The 13,146-nt window shown below is 47.5% G+C and overlaps 1 protein-coding gene across 2 annotated transcripts; it reads right to left on the bottom strand.

Annotated features, from left to right (window-relative positions):
• Window positions 1-1,899: 1,899 nt before the first annotated feature.
• ATXN1L (ataxin 1 like) lies at window positions 1,900-12,686 on the bottom strand. 2 transcript variants are annotated; one of them, XM_063110651.1, is made up of 3 exons: window positions 12,600-12,686; window positions 10,635-10,696; window positions 1,900-9,396 (listed from the first exon to the last, which is right to left on the bottom strand). In XM_063110651.1, the coding sequence occupies exon 3, from the start codon at window positions 9,274-9,276 to the stop codon at window positions 7,207-7,209; it is 2,070 nt and encodes a 689-aa protein (XP_062966721.1). In that variant the 5' UTR covers window positions 9,277-9,396; window positions 10,635-10,696; window positions 12,600-12,686; the 3' UTR covers window positions 1,900-7,206. The 2 variants fall into 2 exon arrangements, with proteins under 2 accessions (XP_062966721.1, XP_062966720.1); XM_063110650.1 differs by having other exon boundaries at window positions 1,900-9,393.
• Between the last annotated feature and the right edge of the window lie 460 nt (window positions 12,687-13,146).

Raw genomic sequence — 13,146 nt, 5'->3', positions numbered from 1 at the left:
TGAAAGTTTTCAGGCAGTGACTTCTGGTGGCTTGCCCTTATCTGAGGAAGGGTGATCCTCAACTCAGGCTGTCCAGAGGTCCCTTATTTGGGCCTTTACAAGTTGATGAATAACTATGACATTGAAGAACCAATGCTGACTTCGATAGGATCCATTCCCACAACCATAATGAAGATATCTACAATTTCAAGGGCTATTTAAACCTAGCTTACCTTTTCCAAATTTTTCTTCATAACTGGCATTTTCTAAAGACTATGCAGTACTTTAAACTAGGTGCAGACTACTTTTCCCAGCAAAATTCAGTTTGTCAAACATTTAAAATTCTATCCCAGCAGCAATCAGCTGCATCTAGGAGTATGTTCATAGAAATGGCTGCAATATTAAGGTCCATAGCATGAGGGAACTCATGTCTGAGAGGAGAGTTAATCCATCTTTTCATTTATTCCCCAGAGCCAAGGTAGGATAATAAAATCCACTGAGGAAAATTCAGAATTAAGGTGATAGGAGAGCCCAAGTCAATAGTGGCAAAGACTAGAGCAAAATGACTACCCTGGCAGTTTGTATGGCTGCCAGACCAAGGAGGAAATAAGAGGTGAGGTCATTTCTAAAAATTTTCTGTGATGGTACAGAACAAGCACAGAACTTTCCTTAGCCTGCACCAAAGGTTGTGTACAGTTTAGGTAATTATAGATCTTAAGGTCCAGAAGGAAGTCCTCTAGTTAAATTGTAACCAGAAAAATAACTATGCCAGGAATGTGAACCTCTTCCAATATCCTAACAGGGAAACTTGGACTCCTCTCTGACCTCCATAGGTCCAGGGCTATTTAAGTGTCAACTGGGGCCGGCCCGTGGCTCACTTGGGAGAGTGCGGTGCTGAGAACACCAAGGCCCCGGGTTCGGATCCCATATACGGATGGCCGGTTCGCTCGCTGGCTGAGCGTGGTGCTCACAACACCCAAGTCAAGGGTTAAGATCCCCTTACCGGTCATCTTTTAAAAAAATAAAAAATAAAAAATAAGTGTCAACTGACCTCCACCACACTAGGGTTAATTCCTACCAGGCAGGCTGAAATATTTGTTCTGAAAAATACATTTAAAAGAAAATAAGTACTCAATTGATGCAAATGCCTTTCTCTCACAGAGCTCCATACTGAAGTCCTAGTTGGGAAGCTTCAAAATGGTTGAGCACTCACTATGTGCCAAAGATTATTCTGAGCACCTTGCATGGATTATCTCAATTTTCACAACAAACTCTGAGTTAATACAAACTCAAGAGTTAGATGCCTGGATTCAAAACTGCCCTGCCACTTACTAGCTGTATAACTTTGGGCAAGTCTTGGTTTCCTCATCCACAAAATGGAAATACTAAGACAAGTAACAAATGATTGTGTGTATATATCACTTAGGATAGTTTGTGGCACATAGTAAGTGTTCAGTAAATGTATCTAAGTCACTATTATGTATCTGAGTATTTGACCACTTACTATTGGCAAGTTTTCTAAGTTAGAAGTGGTAGCTATGATTGGGGCTAATTTATTCCAGCAATTTGTGGCGGTATTCCTGAGTAAAGAATTGGGGAAAAGGCCAGCAGTGAGGATACCTCTAAATCCTGTGACTGATTCCAATATTGTCTAAGTCTAAAGGCAGACTTCCAGGTCTCTGAAACAAACTGTGCAGACCATGCTTCAGATCTAGCTCACACCTTCTGCCCTGTGCTCATCACACGGAGATGGGTACTGTTTGTGCTCCATTACAAGTGATCCCACAAAGGGTTTCTCTCCCCCACCCAATGGCCACCATCTAAGGCTGGGATAGGAAGAAGGCGCAAACACCAAAAGGAAAAGCTAGTAGTTTATATAGATAGATATATAGATATATAGATATTGATATATATTGTGTTTACATAGTCCACAAGTTAAATGCAGGTATCCATAAGAAGAGCATTAACAATAAAAATACAATCTGTATGTAGCCAAGTACAGAGACTTAAAATGGTAAAACAGCAAAAAGGATCTCACAAAAGTACAAATATACAGTACAAATTGATTTATTTAAAACAGTTACAAAAAAGCACAACAAAATAGAGATTATCCTTAGAATTATTAATGCTTTGTTAAAGATCAGGTAGGATTAGAGGGTAAGAATTGGTTTGGGTGGGGGGAGCACCTGACTAGTTCTAAGGCTTTAGATACAATGCAGTTGATTACATATTAATTCAGCCATTACATACTGGGGATAGTAGTTGGGGGATCAGTAATTTATCTACAGGGAACTCCTACACAAATCAGATCCATCCAGACCTCCCCAGTGCCGTCCTTCTCCACTCCTAAGGACCCTAAAGCCACCTGGATGACAACATTCCCATTCTTCATTCTCCACCCCATTCCCTATCCATATATTCTTCCCTCCCCTAAGGTGCTGTGCAAGCTGAGAGCAGTCTACTCTCTGCAGCTGGAACATATACTGTTTTGGCTATAGGGATCCTGTGTGACTAGGAAGTTTGTAGGGGACAGCCTTATTTTAATACTTTTAAGTTAGCCATAAGTACAGTCAGTCTCTTCCCCAGCACAATCTAGATTCTCTTGAATATGAGTATTAAGCAAGTGAGGGATCCACCCTGCCTTCAGCAATACCAGCAACGCACTAACCACTCACAACTCACAATTACGTGCAAACTCCCTGTCCAGGGGGTGGGTGTAAAACCACTGTGTTATCAGCTCTCTCACGCTCTCTTTCTCTCTGAAGAACCTCAGTCCCCATTACAGTCATAAAGACAGAAGTGAATGCTTGCAAATTTGACAATAGGTAAAGGCACATGGGTTACTGCCACACACACTGCAGACAGAAACCCAATTTGAGGCCATCTTCACTGCAGGGCATTTGCAGTGAAATGGCTTTGGGATCACACAGGCTTTGAGTTTGCAATCTACTGGGGGAGGATGTAGGCTTAATAGAACTAATAAAGAAACCTTTAGTGTGAAAAGTGCATTTATTACTACTGTTCCTGCTAGGGAGGCTCAACAGGGCAAACCACACCACCTCTCCTCCTTCTGCCCTAGGCACTGTGCATAGTCTGCAGGTAAGGAGAGCGTGCAGTCAACTCTAGCATCTTGAGGACCAGTGTCATCCTAGGCCCCGACCAGGCTTCTGGTCCAAAGATGGATCCTAGAGTTGAAAAGAGCAACTGACAGTTGCAAAGACCCAGATGTTTATTTTATTATTGCATAATGTGGGAGACCTTCCCTACTCCAGGAAAGCTGGAGGGTGAAGGCTTCCCAGCAAAGGTTCCTGATCAACATCCAATCTAGTATGATTCAGTTCTTCAATTGTAGTGTACATTTCTTGCAATCTGGAAAGCACTGTAGCTTCAACGTGGTTTAGTAAACATAGCCCTAGGAGGCCAAAATATCTCCCTAAAACTTGGCCTCTATCCTATTTACTCTGCTTATAGGACTGTGACTTAATCTCCCATGGCCAATTCAATTAATAAGGTTTTCTTTACTCCAATGGACCCAGGTCCTTTCCTAGTCAACCCATGTTCACCCTTCATCTCCAGAGTAATCATCCAGCTCTTCAATATGCCTGCACGCTTTAGGTTTAAATCACATCACCAACCTGTGCTTCTCCCTAAATTGCCTAAGATGCCCACTGGTAAAAATAAAACTAAACCCCACTTGAGGAGCTATTTCAGACAAACTTCAAACCCTTTCCCAACCCCAGAATCCTTGTAACTGTAGCTAGATGAACCTTGCTGGGATGCTGGCATAGGCCCTAACATGGCTCCCCCTCATTTAGTTTCTAAAACATGATACAAGATACCACAAAGGAAAGAAGTTAGTACAACAGAAAATACCCACTAAGAGGACTTGCTTGTTTCTCCCTCAAGACAATCAGACATTTGGAGCCAAAGGGCTCCTGACAGTCCTGGAGCCATATCCCTTTGGATTCACCAGCCCACCAGCAGCATTTCATACCATTCCTATTCAACATGACTTTGCTATAAAATAACACTGGCAGAACACAGGTAAGAATGGGCAGAATGCCTGGATTTAATCTACATGGTCAAAGACATGGAAGGATAGAGAGCTATAGAGGGCAGCAGGCAGGACAGTGAGCAGACAGCAGCAGTGGCAAAGCAGCACAGAGCAAAGCCCTTGGTGTTACAACCGACTGGGACCAAGAGTATATAAGAGTCAGTACAGATCTGCTGGGGCCCCTCCCCTTGGGAACACTAATCTTGATAAGAATGATGATCCAAGACTTAGGTTATTACCCATCCTTTACCGGTTCCCCTTCTCCCAAATTGGTATAGGCATGTCTGTACAGTGCCAGAGTTAGCAGTTTTCCTTTCTATCCCTATGATCTGGGAATGTCCTGCCACTGAAAAGGGACTGGCTCTAGCTTTGTCAACTGCCCAATCCCCAAAAGCTGACAACTTCCCACTAAAATGTTTATTCTCTAAAAACTGCTCTCATGTTTCCTGCAAACTTAGGAAATTCCAATAAAGAACAATGGATACACCACAGGTTATTCTTATTTCTCATGCCTGGAAAAAAAGACTGAACCAGAGGGAAAAGGCAAGGGGAATGCCACAGCTCTAAGATTTAGAGTGCAGAGCTTCTTTTCCTGGTGGACCATACTTTATGAAAGATACTTTTACAGCTCAGCAAAATCAAGTACTAATATTTTACACATGCATGGCACGATATTAGGGGAGCTGCTGGTATTGTTTCACCAGCAAGAGACAAAAGAGGAACAGCAGCAGAAAGGTTAGGGCCCTACTTGCCAAGAACCCCAAGAATTTCTTCCCAGGATTCAGCAAAAGTTACCAGCCTGGGAAATCACAACTAGCATGAGTGGAGGGTGATTTGATTTAATCTACTTGGCCCGTATCTGGTTAGATAAAGGTTTGCTCCCACAAGGAGGAAGCTCTGTTGGTGTCCTTGGTAGATGTTTCTTGAGCATCTAGTGTGTGCATGTCACTATATTCAGGTCATGAGCCTTCCTATGAAGAAAGACTCTTGTGAGAAACCTGTGCAAACAATAATCCCAAGGAATGAGCTGCTCATGGAACAGCCAGAGATGAGGCCTTCTCCCAAGGTTCTCATGTGAGGAGATACTTCCAGACTCAACCCCACAGGCCCCCACTGTAGGACACAAGCCAGAAAAAGCAGCATTCAGAGAGGATGGGGGACAGAGAAGGGAAAGGGCACGATCCCAAATGCAATACAAGGTTGGTGTCTGGTTCTAACATGAACCAGAGACTGATGTACTCGTGGTGTGGTCAATAGCTTCCTTTGGATGACCTCCAAAAGCTGACTGACCAGGTAACTGTTCTCAAGGAATGGAACAGTGGAGTGTAGGGCTTGTAACAAACAAGCCAGTTGCAGTCACTCTGTTCCCCCAGGAGAACAACCTTTAGCACCTGAACACTAAGAATGACTCCATTCTCAGAACTTCCCCTCCCCCCAGGAGGTAGGTAAGATTATTTATCCCCATTTGGCAGCTGGGGAGGAAGTGAAAGAACCAGAGGTCACAAGAATTGCCTAAAGTCTTTGACAGAGCAGAGATCAGACCTCAGAGGTTTGGGACTACTGATGACAGGCCAGGACTCATTCAGTCCCAGTACATCTGCAAACGAAATGCCAGGATCATATCCTGGGAGAAGCCTAACTGGAGAGCTCGGTGGACAATACCCTGAGTTGCCTTCAAGAGTCTAAAAGACTCTCAGAAAACAAACAAAAAAATCTCCCCTCCCACCTGAAAGCTGGTGGGGGAGCCTAATTCCCAATACTCATTGGAATCCTACAGTCCAGGCTGATGCAAAAAGTTGTGAAGAAAACGTGAGCTTAAGACATGGTGGGGGAAGGCAGTGGAGAGGGGCAAATGTAATTAAGATTAAGAATACTCTCTGTGGAGGAACACACCACCTCAAAATAAAATCTACTTCAGATATTGAAATGTTATTAAGACTATCTTAAAGCTGGCGGTGAGGGGACAGCCTAGGGCATAGTTCCCTTCTTGTTTCTCCACCAAGCTGTTTGGCAGTGGAAGAGGAAGGACATGATCTTGAGTTTTTAAAAACAGAGATTATAGCTGAAGGGAAAATAAGAGACCCCTACACACCAACTAGAGGTCTTGGTCAGAGAGGACAAAAGCAATTTTGCAGAAGAGGAAAGGCAGTACAGCCACAAATGAGGCCCAGGACAAGACACCATGCAGGGAGGTTAGGGCAGCACAAGGGTGGGGGCAGGGCAGGCACTTAAGCACAACATAGACAAAGGAGGGGTGGAGGTGCCTGGGATAAGGGTCCACTGGTTCTTTCAAAAGTCCCCATTACCAACTAGACAGTCACTGAAATTTCAAAGTGGGCCTGGCATGCTGAGAAGGAGGAGCTTTGTTAGGTCAGCTACATTTCCAGAAGCCCTGCCTACAGCCCAGTCAGCCTGGCTATCTGGTCTTTCTCCCAAAGTCCCCCAACTGGGTCCCCAGCAAGGCAGTACTTCACTCTGATCCATGGAGGGGTTTCTCTCTCTGTCCTGGCCCCCAAGCTGCTAAAAAGCCTTGTAGGAGGAATGGTGAGAAGAAATGGGAAAGGTATGAAGCAGAGGATCAAGCAGAGTCCTGTAGATGAGTGCTCCTCCCCCATAAACCCAGCCACAGACATCTGTAACAAAATCACCCTTTAAAGTGCACATCTCTCACAAGAAGGGTTCTGGGTGGGAACCCTCTTATTTCCAACTGTGGGGCCTCCTGCCCTCCCACCACAAAAAAGAAAGAAAAAGAACTTCAGACAGTTTAACTGCTACTATAAGCTGTGGATCATCATTTTTGGCTCTTTCTTTGCTCCCTCCCTCCATCAGTTGCTCCCAAAGCCTGGGCTTTCCCTTACAGGAGCTAGGGATGGGGAGGAAAGGACAGGGAGGCCCTGATTTTGGAATGTTTCTTATCTTGTGTGCACCCCCTTCCTTCCTTGCCCCAGGCCAGCTGCTCCCCATCACAGCACCCTGTGGGGCTGTCCTGAAAGGATTCCATGGGGTAATGAGCAACAGATCCTGCCTCAGGAGGTTGCCTTTACACCTCCCCTTTATCCCCAAATCTCACTGCCAAGAGAGCCATTCCCTGCTCAGCATGTGCAAATCCTCTGCCTGCTCTCTGCGAGGCTCAGCTCTGGAGTAAAGCCCCAGTCCTGGTCTAGCAAAGAGGTTCATTTTCCCGCATTGGAACGTCCTTCGATGGACAGCTTTACCTCCTGTGGAATGAAAGAGGGACGAAGCAATGCAGCCCGGGCCTCCTCTCCTTGCATGCTGTATCTTTGGAAGCTCGGGGTTGGCCAGCAGGCCTGAGCACCAGGCTCAGGCTGGGAGGTCTCTACCACACGGGAGCCCTCTCCTGCCAGCTGGCTCTTCCCCTCACTGTCACATATCTCTCTGGATCCCAAGACTGTCCTCTCAGGCCTTTCTCGGGGGAAACCCTGCTGGCCTGGGGGAGCACAGCTGGCCTGAGAAACTGAATTACTGTTCAAGCTCTGTAAACTGATAGAGATGCAGACATCTCCAACCTGTAGCCGATGGCAGGGCAGAGAGAAGAGTTGTGCAGTCCGTCCAGGGCTGCAGGAGGACCAACCCTGGCCATATACAAAAAAGGGATGCTCGGGGGGCACCTCGATGCTCACTTTGCTCTGCTGCTCACCAACCACGAAATGCAGCATGACAAATCCAGGCCACTGGCTCTCCTGAATGTCTACAACTGTGCTAGAGTCAATCTTCAGTCCTCCGCTTACTTCGGCACTACGCACAAAATCCTGGGTCTGGAGGTCCTCCACCCGCTTTAGCTCCCCCGTAGCCAGCTGGATGATGGCGCCTTTCATGAAATGGGAGGGCAAGTGGGAGGAGGTAATGGGGGGTGGCGTTGGCTCCTTGTCTGGGAAGGTGGCTCTGGCCTGCAAGTCCAGACTTGATGCCACCAGTATCTCTGAGCCCATGGAGAGCAGGCTTGGGTCAGTTCCAGAGGGCACCAGGTTGCCGTTGGCTACAACCATTGCTTTGGGTAAATGTCTGTGTTTCACCGATTCCTGATGAGACTGAAGGTAGAACCCACGGGCCTGATTTTTCTCTGCCAGCTCTGCCGGGTTCCTGGCCGACCCTCGCCCCTCACTCTGATGGTCAGGGGTATGATGGGACAGGTTGAGGGGACTGGGTTCATCTTTCCTCTGAGCTGCCACCACACGGTAGTCCTGAGAAGCTAAAGCGCCAACCACCCGCTGAACTTCAAGGTCGGTGTCTGGGGTCCCTCGGTGTGCTGGCGCCACCACCTCTACCCGTGGAGTCTGAGAACCTGAAAACAACTGTCCATCCACCACACATTCTACCACTGGCACCAGTCCCTGGCCTTCTCCCTTGCTGTTGGGGGAGTCAAGGGCTTCACTTTCCCGTCTTACTAAATTTCGCTCTCGCTGTCTCTGTCCTCCATTGGCAGCAGCTGCTTCCAGAGCAGACTGGCCCTCCTGAGGGGAAAGAACTGGGCTAGCGCCTGCTGGAGGGTTTTCATGCAAGGTATACCCAGCAGGTAACCTGGACATCTGATAATAAATGGGCATCCGGCCTGGAGCAAGGTCCAATGGCTGAGTACTAGAGTGATGTGGCAATTGTCCAGGTGGGGAGGTGGCAGAGGGGGCTTTGTTAAATGAGTGGACTGGGGATGAAGCCTGAGGGGGAGGAGTGGCTCCTTCTGCCAGGAGTGAGGCATATGGCACAAAGTGTGGAAGGTGAGACGTGGCAAGGTTGGGAGAAGGAGAAAGGAGGGGACTCGGTAGGAAATTAGGTGGCAAAGCATAGGGAAGGCTATAAGGAGACCCTATAAACTGCAGTGAGGTGGACGGGAGCTGAGCATAGTGGATCGGGGGATAGTGGATTCCTGGATGTTGAATCAGTGAAGACGCTACATTAAATGTGGGCGGCAAGGGGCTCATGTTCACCACGGATGGGAGACCAGTTGGTGAGAAGGTAGCAGGTGGCACAGCCACCTTATACAACATGCCATACTGATCCACTGTCAGACCAGTGATGGCCTCAGCTCCATCACCCCCCAGGCTGACTCTGGCTCCTGCCTGGCTCTGCCCTGCCACCACAACCCCTCGAGACCATTCAGAAGCATCACTGGAGGGTGTGTGGTTAGTGGAGCAGCTGGTAGTTCTCCCCATATCCTCGCTGGTCACGGGGAGGTCTCGTTTCTTTGGTGGAAGGCATTCCTGACTCCTCTCATGAACAGGTTTCATATTGCTTTGTGTTGTTCCTGGAGCCAGGAAGGGGTCGGCTTGCTCCTTGGGGCATCAGAAGGGGCTTCTCTGTGGCTTCCCTGCACCCCTCTCTGCTGCTGGCTGAGGCGCCCACATCTGCTAGGGAACAAACCAGAGGCAAAGAAAAGTAACCTAGGAATGAATCAAGTCAAAGGAAATAGCAAGAACCGTGGAGGAAGACGTAACAAAGGGAACTACAAAGAAAAAGGAGGTATGAGAAAGGGGCAGACAAGGAGGCTACCTCTCATTTATTCAGCCTAGGGAGAGAGAAACAGTCAGGGAAACCACAAAGAACAAAGAGTTACAAGGACAAGTATTCAATGATGCATAAGTTAGCTGTGGGCTCCATGACCTCAGAGAGACCAACAGCTTCACCATTAGCTATGCTTTTCATGAGCACCTACACTCTTCTCAGCCTTCTACCTTAAGTAGGCTTTGAATACGTGGTCTTTGCCACTGGCTCTTTTTCCTAAGTTTCCCCTTTAGCTACCAAAGACTAATGTGCTCTCTTCTTTCCCTGAATGTATGACCTCATCCTTGCTTCCTTTCCTCAGCCTAATTTGAGTTATGATCTCACCTACTACCATCCCTCCCACCCCAAGCCAGCTAAACTCTCTTCCTCCTTTGCCTCGTATCACCTTGAGGTCAAGGACCCAGGTGTCAGTAAGTCCTGCAGTCTGCTTGTAGCCTTTTTTTTTTTTTTTTTTTTTTTTTTTTTAACTTTCTCCCTAAACATATTATGAAAACTAGCATCTTCTTCACCCCACTACATCCCAACTTGGGCCCTATAGGGAGAATGATTATACCACCTTGCTCTACAACTTATTTCTTTCTTTTCTTCCCCAAAGAACAACAAAACTTTTCTGACCTCACAGAGACTTCCTGTTCCCTAGTCTGGCAAGTCTTCTTCTCTTCTCATTGACAACCTTCAATTTGACTTCTTCATTCATTCCCTCTTTTTTTTTTTTTTCCTTTTTTTGCCAATGGCTCTTTTTCCATTGTAGATATGCTCTAGGCACCACTTCATAAAATTCTGGTTCCACTACTCTAAACATGCCTGTTTATTTCTATCTTAGGTCTGTATAATTCGTAAGAAAGTTCTTGCTCCTCTTTCTGTCATTGTCACCTTTCACAAATGCTTTTGTCCATTGTCAAAAAGCATCTTTTTCGTCTGAACACTGCAATGTATATGAACTTTGTCACCTATTTCTTCCAATTAGGCTCCAGCTCTTTGGATCTGAAAAGAGCTTTCTATGATACAACATTCTGTTCTGTTTTTTCCACTGTTGCATCCTAGGAGTGTTTCTGCAACAAGGAATCCAAAGTGCCTGTATTACCTGATCTTCCAGTGGTGCTTCTGAGCAGCTGTAGTAAGTGTCCTCCCGGCTGGCTTGGGAGCCTATAAAACAGAAGTAGGAATGGAGTAAGCAGGAACCTGACCTCTGACCCTCCCCAGGGTCATCATGAAAGGTAATTCCAAAGCCACAAAGACATTCCACAACAAGTCCTTGCCTCGTCCTCTTCTCCAGAGGTAACAGCACATTTATCCAGGCAGTTGAACAGAGAAAAAGCCATCTCCTAAGCTCTAATTTGTAAGAAGACATCCCTGGAAAAAAATTTCCATATATCAAATTTCATTGTTTATCCTTAACATCATATTCTTCATTTTCTACCCGTTTCCATTCCCCAAAGGTTAAATTTACTTCCAATCCAAATTTCAGTTAAACGCACAAATAAATAGTTAGCATTGTTCCCATGTGAACAATGACAGGCAGGAAAAATCAACTTCATGTATTTCACCTTTATACAGAGCCTATGAAAACACAGATGTGGAGGTTATTTAAATGAGCAAATCAGCACTAGAGGAAAAAGAACAATTATTTACGTTTCTGGGGCAGAAAAAGAGGTCAAGGGAGAGTCACTCAAGGGGGTGTCACTAAAGGGAAGCCTTATTAATAGGTTTCCAGGGTAAAAAAAAAAAAAAAAAAAAAAGGGCTCCAGTGTGTATATGTGTAAAATTTTCTGAGTGAAAACTTTATACCAAGTACTGAATCAGGTATGACAGAAACTGAAAACATTGCCTTGGTCCTCATGTAGCTAACAATGGGGAAACAAAACTACCACTAAGTTACACTAAACTATCAATATCTGAATCTACACTTGCCAGAATCATCAAACACTAAAGAATGGAGCCTCAACCTCTGAAAACAGAGAAAGTAGTATTGATGGGTACTCTGAGAAACTACTGACTGTCCTGTCCAAGTCCTACAGAACACTGCAAACCTCAGTCACAATTGAAAGGCAGCGTTTATCTCAAGATTGGCAAAGTGCGTGTGTACACGAAAGGTGAAACGAAAGAATTATTCCTTATCTACAAATACAAATTATACAGAGGGCACTAGTCACACATCCCTACTCCGCCAGCAGTATCAGTAACAGAAAAGCTGTTTTCTCCTTCATTCCCAACAGAAACTGGGGTCACATCTTCAATCTCAGATGCAAATAAAATATTAAAGGAAACCCGCCTCTAGGTCACTGAGGGGTTAGCAGACACAGGATAATAAAAGGCCTGAAAGAGGCAAAAGGTCTGCGGGAAGGACAACAAAGCGCCAAGCCTGTTCGCCAGGTTCCCACAACGCAAAACACATTTTGGAATGTGAACCCTCGGTCTCTGGAGAAGCTCAATGAGGATTTCTCAAGGGGAAGACGCAGCTTCTGACCGCAAATGAGATAACGGGCCGTTCCGAAGAGCTGCTGACAGGAGCCCGAACGAAGGTCCTCATTACGCTTGGGTCAGAATCAAGAGGCTGAACACAGCCGGAGACCTCAATTCGCAGGGGGCTTAGAGGTGCGCCCGACAGAAAGGAAGAAGCTTGGAAGACTAGGGTTTATGACTTCCCGTGATCCCGCAATCCTTGCTCCAACAAAGGTAGGGCCCGAAATTGGGAATTCTCCGTTTAGAGAGAGGAGGGTCTACCCTTCACTAAGGGGTTAGGGGAGAGGCCCCGCAAGCGACGCTACCTTGTTTGGGGTCCCTTTCAGCCTGGGAGACTTGGACACCCTGGCCCGCGGAGACACAGCCGCGGGGGCGCCAGGACCTGAGGCCGCCTTCCGGACCCGGCCGGAGAGAAGCGCGCTGGGATCTAGGCGCGGACTCTTTCGCTCTCTCTGTCCGTGGTGCTCAGGGCCCGGCCCGACCGGGCATCGGGATCCTGGGGGCCACTTCCTCCGGAGCTCCAAGCCCAGGCCTGCTTGGCCTCCGTAAGGCCGGCCCGGAGGCCACCACTCCCGGCAACACTCACCGGCCCATCTCACAGCGCTCTCCGGGATCCTCCCACTCGTCCCGGAGCCGCCGCAACCGCGGCCGCCGCCATCCCCGGCCCCGGAGCCGCCCCACACCCAGCGGCCCCCCCCCCAAGGCGGGCGCCCGGAGATGGCGTCAAGCTCATCCCGCCCCCGGCGCTGAAAGATTGCGTCACAGCCCGGACAGACCATCGATGCCTAGGACTACTCGGGAGGGGAAGGGGGGTCGCCCCCCCTCGCGTCCAGCGCCCCCCTCCGGTGGGAAAACAAACTCCTCCCCCTGGGACCAGGTCACGTGAAGAGGGCTGGGCCCGGTGCCCTCCCTCTGACCCCACAATGACCCCACAATCTTTTCACTTCACTAAACTCTAGGGGGTTCCCAAACAGAGCCCTGGGGCGTAGCCATCAGCGATCCCCATTTCCTGGACTTCGGTCTTGTGAAACCTCCTTTTGGGAACCTCGGGGGATCCCGAGGCGACCCAGGAATAAGGAAATCCCTCCTGGGGACGCGGGATGGAGATCCGAGCTCTTTAAGAGTTGAGAAAT

Source organism: Cynocephalus volans, chromosome 10 (genome assembly GCF_027409185.1).
Source record: "Cynocephalus volans isolate mCynVol1 chromosome 10, mCynVol1.pri, whole genome shotgun sequence".
Classification (NCBI taxonomy): Eukaryota; Metazoa; Chordata; class Mammalia; order Dermoptera; family Cynocephalidae; genus Cynocephalus; species Cynocephalus volans.
Note: the sequence above shows the minus strand (reverse complement) of the source record. Positions and strands in the feature narration are given on the sequence as shown.